The sequence below is a fragment of the Microtus ochrogaster genome, unplaced genomic scaffold (assembly GCF_000317375.1).
Source record: "Microtus ochrogaster isolate Prairie Vole_2 unplaced genomic scaffold, MicOch1.0 UNK92, whole genome shotgun sequence".
Lineage (NCBI taxonomy): Eukaryota > Metazoa > Chordata > Mammalia > Rodentia > Cricetidae > Microtus > Microtus ochrogaster.
In genome coordinates, this window is record NW_004949190.1 from 801,571 (window position 1) to 809,596 (window position 8,026).

Here is an 8,026-nt window from a genome sequence, read left to right on the forward strand (position 1 = left end):
AAAAAAAAACTGAACCTGAGCTGGACAGGCACTTCAGAGAAGATTCTCAGCAGAAACTCGCTGGTGCGGCCATGCTGGAACATGGTTGGGACAAGCACATAGTTGCCCTTCTTCAGATACTTGCTCAGAAACACAGTACGGGTGTCGATATAGGTGGAAGTCCCAGCACGCTCCTGAATGTACAGATGGTGAAGGCGGAACCTGCGGTTCATCTCCACCTAGAAGCAAACAGAGATTTCCATTTTGTTAAAATCAGAGCTTATCTGTTAGAAAGTCCTACTTCTGTTGTCTTCTTTATCCCTTCCTAATTTTCCTAACTCTAACCCTTCCAAATGTAACCTCTGAATGCTCTTATTTTTTTTCTGCTCTAAATGCTGTTCTTACCTTGAAGAGCTCAAAGCCAATGATGTAATTGTCAGGTCTTCCCATTCGGCGGTAAGTGCGTAGGTCCTTCTGCTGCAGCGACATTATGACCTTATGACCATCCTCGGGCACAGTAAAGATGTACTGAGGGAAATTCATCAAAGAGATGAATTAGTACTCCAATTTAAGATAATCGAATCTAAATTTCAGGGAATAAAAATCTATAATGGGAAACAGAGTCTCGGGGTCATTTCTGGGCTTTACTATTGACCATGCAATGATTGATATTATAGAAAATTAATTCACTGCTAAGTAAAGATCATTATACTTGCTTCTCACTTTGACATCTGGCATGCACTGAGGGGCAACTCCATTTTTAGATCTTTGGTGTGAAAGAGTTTTAATATGTATGCTCCTGAAAAGTTAATCATTTTGTCTTATTATAACCCTGTGTTTAAAGCTATATAGAGAAACATTTCAAAATTCATAAAGATAGAAAGCATTTATAATCCACTCAACCAGGCTTTGCCATATAGCCCTGGGTAGACTTATAAAGCCAATCCAGACATATGAGCAACCCAGATAAGGGCCTCAAAGATCAATCTTGTGTATGGAGAAGCCATTCTCCCGGTATGGTATAGTTGCTTAGTACCTGAAACTTGTATAGGGTTCTAAGTGAGAGTGATGTTGAGAAAGGGTAACAATTATAAAGTTTCTGTGGGGACCATTAAGATGGAAAGGGCAAAGAAAATTATGAGTTAAGGAAACCAGTTTTCCAAGCCTCAGTGTTCTCCAAATTGCCTGTGCAATAAGATCTGTAGGAAGAAGAGACACGTCCATGTGCAATGAGGCCGTAGCACAGCCAGAGTGACATCTGCTGTGCCTTAGCCCATCTTCATACGGGCCATTATAAATTCAAGTTTGGGATGCTTGTGGGAGTTTGCTGTTGTTTTCTTGGGATATACCTGGTCTGACCACTTATAATGTCACTGATAATAGGATGGCTGTGTTAGACAGCTGGAAGGAGAAACTGGCAGGGCAGTGATTTCAATCATGAGAAATGAAGTACCTCATTCTCAAAAGGAAAAAGCAAGTTATAGTAATGGGTTGCAGAAGTATGACTTTTATGAAAAGAGCTAACAGTATGATGTATGTGTGTCAGGTGAACAATTAAACAGTAAAGACAAAGGAGGGGGAACTGAGACCATATATAGAAGCAGATCTCTCTGCTGTGTGTGACCATCACCAGCAAGTGACAGTTATGAGCTGTAACATTCAGAACAGGAGGAGGCAGCTGGAGAACCTAACTTAAGTTAGAAAATGTTGCCAAGGCAAGTCTCCCTAAAGAGACCTGGTCTTCTGGGTCATATGAGCATCTGAGTCAATCCCTAGGGGTTGTGGTTGAAGAATATTACACAGTAGATTTGAAGACCTGATGCTAAATGAACACTCTAGGGAGGACCAAAGCAAGATCTGATTCTTACTGACTATCCCGGTAGCTTGGAGGCAATGGAAAATAATTGACACTAACCTGAGGATTCTGCAGGAAGGTATCACGGTTGTTATAACAACCTCCTGATCGGTTCATCAGAGGGTCATCATCCACAGTCCAACATCCCACCACTGATTCCAGTTCCTTGCGGCCAAAAATAGGGTTGTTCACATTGCGACAGACATTCAGTTTCTGAAAGTTTTGGCAAAAATCTTCCAGACTCATCCTAAATGGGAAGGACGAGGGAAAGAAATGAAGATTGGTCTTAGTATGTATTTCTAAAAAAAAAGAAAAAAACGAAATTCCTTATGGCAGAAAGACTTCTCACCAAAACTCTCCATCATCAGACATGACAAGCCCCAGGTTCTTGCGATCTGTTACAGTCAGTTGCTGCCACTCTTCAGAACTGAAAGCAAATAAATTATAAACAGATAAGTTGTTATGGTTGACAGGATGTCAAAAGATGCCAGATACATGAGGACTAGGTCTGCTTTATTTTATCCTGCCTGGGTTGCGGACCCCATGCCTGACTGGAGCTCAGAGATGTCTCTGTTATTTGACAGCCTCCTAGCAATCTAGAGGGATAGGTTTGCGAGAGCTACAAATTTGGAGGTGTAGGGATGAAAGTGAAATGTCTCTCACATTTCACTCCAGGGGCCACTCCATTCTTGTCTTCCCAACGGGTTTCTCAGGCGAACCATATACAGCTTCTCAGCACTGAAGACTTCCACGAGTCTTTCTCCAAGGCGAAGCTTGCGAATATCAGTCATGGTGTAGGTATGGCCCTTCAGTAGTCCCCAGTCTGTTTCAACTTCTTGTTCTTCCTGGCTGGGAGACTGGTAGCAAAGAAAGATACATAAGGATTTAGGAGTTGGGGAGACCCAAGTCCTGGACCCCCTTTTCCCTTTGTTGCTTCATCCCGGCATAACTGAATCAAGTTCTCCCTATGCAGATGGAAATTTGACCCTGATATCTAATCTATAACAAAGGTAAGTGAAAGAGAAAAAATAAAGTAATATAAGAAGTTATTTTAAAAGTTCAAATTCCAAATAATCACTGTCCTACATTAATATGAACTGTGATTTAAAAATATGGTAGGGCAGATTCATTCTTTGAGGGAACAGCTAGAACTCAAATATCCAAAAGCCAAGATAAGAGTAATAATTTACCAGAAGCTATTTACACCAACTTGGATGGTGCCTTGGCACTCAGTGGAATGTCTGAAGTTCATAAGGATAAAATATTAATGTACCTCAATGTCCAAGCCAGTACTTCATACCTATGTTAGCCTTCTGAGTTTCACTAATGGCTCTTTTTGTGAATCTCTGGGTTAAGTACAATGTTCCTTGTTAATTTTTTTATTTTTATTTTTATTTTATTTTATTTTTGGCCAGAAGTGTTTTGGGTGAACACAAACCTCAATGGAGCAGCAAATTAGGCCTCCTTTGGTGAATGTTTTGTACAGTTCTCCGAACAGCTTGTACTTCTCCTCCACAAGATCAGTATATCTTCCTTTCTGCATGTCAATGATTTCAGCCAATGTGCCCGTGAAGTCCATGATGATATCAGTAATGGTCAAACCATCCAAGGCCTCATAACAGCCTAGCAGTCTGGAAGCAAGTATGCAGCATTATCTTGGTGAAATTATTTATCCAGGTCAAGGACATCATGTTCCCAAGAATTAAAACTATCACTGCTCAGCCTTTACCAGCTGGCTTTTCTCTGGATATGAAGTGGAAAATACTTTAAGATTACAGTTAAAACTCTGGGGGCTTAGGCAATGTTGATAAATGTTAGTTCACGTAGAAACTTCTTTCTACGAGAAGATGTCAGGCAAGGTTAAAAAAAAAGATAAGAGAACTCCTTTTGGACTTCAGATTAACAACCTGAAAGGTTACCTAGCTGACCTAGAATTTAACAGAAGAGCAGTTGATCCTCTGATATCCATGAGTCATAATAGGCAGACCCAGGGCTAAAGAAATGTCTTAAATCTTACTTAGATGCAGCCCAATTTTAACTCTGGGATTGAGTGGGAGGGAATGCATTTCCAAAGACAAATATGATCCTTCTTCATGTATCATGACCACAGACTAATCAAGCCCCTCCTTACTTTGCATAAGCTTTTTCCAGTAGAGCATTCCAAAACTCATTCATGGAGGTGGAGAATGAGAAGACCAGATCTCCATTGATGGTGGGCAGCAAGTCATCAATCACCACCTCAGTCCATTCTCCAAAATGCCAGAAACGAAAGCGGAATATTCCAGCATATTTTTCTGGCTTTTGAGGATCCCATTCCTGTTCCTTATGGTTGGGAATTGTCTGGAAAGGTAAGAACATTTAGTCAAGTATGATTTCCAAGATTATATCAAGATATAGAGGTTACAGTGAAATCCTAGGCAAACCATATAGTAAATGGAAACGTTCCAAAGCCTAGAGTATGGCAATTCTTCTACAACTTCCGTTTCCACAGGTCAATTTTACTGTGCGTGAGATTACGATACCTGCCATTCTTGCTCTGCATACAGAGGATACTGGAGAGACAGTTGGAGGGGTCTGCATCGATAATAAATAAGATAGATGATAGACTATCCGCATAGACATATGATCAAATGTTTGAACATGTGAACAAGGCATTGAAAAGTAATATCAGATCAGAGACATGGTTCACTGATTGAGAGCATTTACTTTATAATCACTAGTCCGGAAATTAGGATCCCAGCATCTAAGTGTCCCTACAAATGCTTGTGAGCCCAGTTCCTCAGAGGGGAGAGACAGGAGGATTGGGGGGACATTATGGTTTTTAGATTAGAGAAGAAAACGTGAATTCTGGCTTCAGGAATAGTGAATAGATCGAGAGTGCAAGAGGATGATACTAAATGCCCTCTTCTAGCCGCTGTGGGTACACATGGGAGTTCACCCTTCCATATGCACACATGCACATACATACTCATGCAGGAAAATAAGCAATAAAGCAAAAATAGTAAAAATTAAAACCAATAAAAACATAATGCTTATTCTGGTTTGTCATGTCTAGAGTTTCATATAGACTTTACACAATATGGATTTTAGTTATGGCAACAATAAAAATACATTTTTTTGTTGTAATAATAAAAACAATTCTATTGTAACACTTTCACATAAATATTTAAAATTTGTTTTTTTAGGAAAATGCTTATTATACCAAATAAAATATTATTTGTTGCTTTGAATTTTATCAGAATATTAAGGAATTTTTGCCCTATTACTAATTTATTAGGCCCCTTTCAAAGATCCATTTTTGTATTTCTCACCTTTTCTGTTATGCATCTATGTGTTAATGACTTCCTGGCTCCTACTTACTCCAGAGCAAACTGGTACAAAGACTACAATTTGAAGGGACATTAAGTCAAAGCATTACAAATGGCAAGAAAGAGCAGCGAATAGGTGTGGCAAAGCGAGGCCAGCAAAATGTCAGTGTTAGAAGAGAGTTGGGTTAGATTTTCACTGTAAAATTCGGCTTGTCTATATTTGTGAAAATTCTTATTAGAATAAATTAGTCACCCTGATACTTCTGGCTTCATCAAAAAGTGAGAAGCTGATTTTCTGTCAGGTTATTCAGGAAGAAAGTGGAAATAGACTTAAGAGCACAACGAAAAGATGATACCTTTGTCCAGTGTGACTCCTGAACGGCCAAACAGGAAAATGCAGGGATCATTGACTTGTTCCCCAATCTTCCCTGGATCAGCTGGTGGTTGCTGATGTTGCCCACAATCAGATGGGGGTCATCAGAAATGTCCTGGGGATACAGAAATTTGTTATGCAGAAGTCTGGGAGGAGGTTTCTAAGTGTCACTAGAAGCTAAGCTAAGCAGAACAGCTTATAGAGGAAATAGGGTTAAGTGTGACTAGGGTTTTTATAGGTGGGATAAAGGGAAGGTTAGAAAGATTTGTGGTAAAGCACAAAGCCGTGGATAGTGTATACACAGAAAAATGGCCATGTGGTGAATAGCTGAAGAAATGGGATGAGAGAAAATGGCCTGTGCTGCTGGAAGGCCTTTGTCATTGCCTTTGGAGGCATTTTTACCACAGCAGTGAAGACAAGAACTAAGAATTAGCACATTGCATTTTCGTGTCATTTTTGTCAGGATGAGATTTTCCCTGAAGTGTCTGTCCTTGAAAGGGCAATTACCTTTAAGAGACAAGGTCTGACAGAGGTGAACACTAATGCATCTCCCTCTCTGGAAAAAATGAGTTAGGAGATCATATAGGAAGTCTTTTTCTAACACAAAGCAAAACCAACAGCAGTTTCCATGACAACCCGCTTTCCCAACCCCCACCTTTGTATGAATATAAAGGATAGCAGCATTAACAGAAGGTGTTAATAAGCCATTCACAAGATTACTTCAGCAGGCACTGTCCCCATGGTGTATTTTCCAAAAGTATCTGGCCAGAGAGGGGGAGCAGTATTTGTTAGGGGAATACATGTGTGTTTTTACTTCAGAATATTATTAGCTGGGTCATTCACATTGTGAGTTGGAAAGATGAAAGCCAAATAATGTAACTGCAAAAGAAAAATGTGAGCAAAGCAAAATGGAGCTATTTTCAAAGTATGATCAGTGCCTAAAAAGAAAGAATTCCAAAAGTTCATCTAGTGATGGAAGGGATACTGTAGTGAGTGGTTGGATACTTGAGATGACTAGTGATTGGTCACTGAACAAGGGAGAAACATTGAGGCACTGCAGATAGAGCGACAGGCATGAGAAAAGGCATAGCACTATACATGACATTATATAATTGCAGGCACGATGTGGTTCAGAGCATCGGCACTTGCAGAATTCAAAGCCATCAAATCTCAATTAAGTCTTGATAAATGGAAAGTTTCATAAAAGGGGCTGTTGGCCCATAAGATGACATTCTGCATACCCTGCTGAAATAAATCCCAGTTGCAAATGGAAAGAAAATCTAGATCCACATCCTTTTAAATTATTAAATAGAAACAGTTATTTTTTTCTGGTGTATAATGTATTTTTTTAGTGGATATAATTCTTATTGATGAAGGGTCTGGTGTACAGAATGAAGCATTCCAAATAGCTGTTAAAAGCCAAAATAGTTCTGGAAAGAAATAGACATTCTGGGCAGGGATATGTCCAAACTGAAGATTAGTTGGGCATCAACTTGCCAAAAGGAAAGAATTAGGTGGGTTGTTAGCTTTGCACTTTCTGGCCCTTTTTGTTGTTGTTGTTGTTTAAGATGAACGTCTGGTGCCTTATCACCACCTTTTATCTTAGGAGACTACTTCTATCTTATAAAATAGTTTATGTGATGTCAGCTGCTTTTTCTTTTCATTTTCTTAGCACACAGAGCAAGTGTACTAGATGAGTTAGGTCTTGATGTGTCTTCTCTTCTTTGCTTCCTCTGTTTTTCAAATATGAAATTAATAAGCACCATCATTCTTCCCTTGGGTAGACACTGGCACTTTATTTGGAGCAAAATGTAAAGCTATGCAATAATTTCTTGGATACACATGAGACATAGGATTGTTTCCTGGCATAGAAAGTAGTCAAGGGAGAATTGATAGGTGAAAAAATGTGTTTTTATATATTTTAAGGCAAATTAGTTGCTGGTTTTACATAGTGTTACTGGGGGTTGAAGTTATTTTGCAATCTGCTTAATTTAGATAAGCAGGAGTCTACACCCAGTCAATACTTTGAATGTGTGAACTTTAACTCACAAAAGGGAGAGCAAAAAGACACATAAACAGATTCAAAATGAGGAACTGAGTGATTAGTATCCTCTTTGTGTGAATTGGATATAGTTATTATTAATAGCATGTTAATATTATTACAGCCTTATTTTACTTCAAAATTTCATATAGAATACCTAACAGTGGGTTTTAAAATGTAATAGCAGTCATGAAATATCAAAAACATAAGAAATATTAAAGACTATCTAGTCACTTCTTATTTTACTGATGAAGAAAAAAGGTCATCAGATAAGGGCGGCCACTCAAGTCTCTGGTTAATTAGTCAGTCATGAGGACTTCTAGGTTTAAAGCCTTTGATTCTTCATAAAGGTATAATATTAGCCAGGAGGTGCTGGTGCACGCCTTTAATCCCAGCACTCGGGAGGCAGAGGCAGGTGGATCTCTGTGAGTTCAAGGCCAGCCTGGTCTACAAGAGCTAGTTCCAGGACA

The 8,026-nt window shown here is 39.2% G+C and overlaps 1 protein-coding gene across 1 annotated transcript in view; it reads right to left on the reverse strand.

Moving 5' to 3' along the window:
- Capn6 (calpain 6) overlaps positions 1-8,026 on the reverse strand; it is a 28,080-nt gene that overhangs the window by 5,055 nt on the left and 14,999 nt on the right. Inside the window, exons 3-10 of the mRNA XM_005371023.3 lie at positions 5,499-5,630; positions 3,966-4,174; positions 3,273-3,465; positions 2,498-2,691; positions 2,184-2,261; positions 1,895-2,081; positions 385-507; positions 16-218 (exon numbers count right to left, since the gene is read on the reverse strand). Coding sequence (XP_005371080.1) covers positions 16-218; positions 385-507; positions 1,895-2,081; positions 2,184-2,261; positions 2,498-2,691; positions 3,273-3,465; positions 3,966-4,174; positions 5,499-5,630 — 1,319 coding nt within the window. The remainder of the gene's footprint in view (positions 1-15; positions 219-384; positions 508-1,894; positions 2,082-2,183; positions 2,262-2,497; positions 2,692-3,272; positions 3,466-3,965; positions 4,175-5,498; positions 5,631-8,026) is intronic.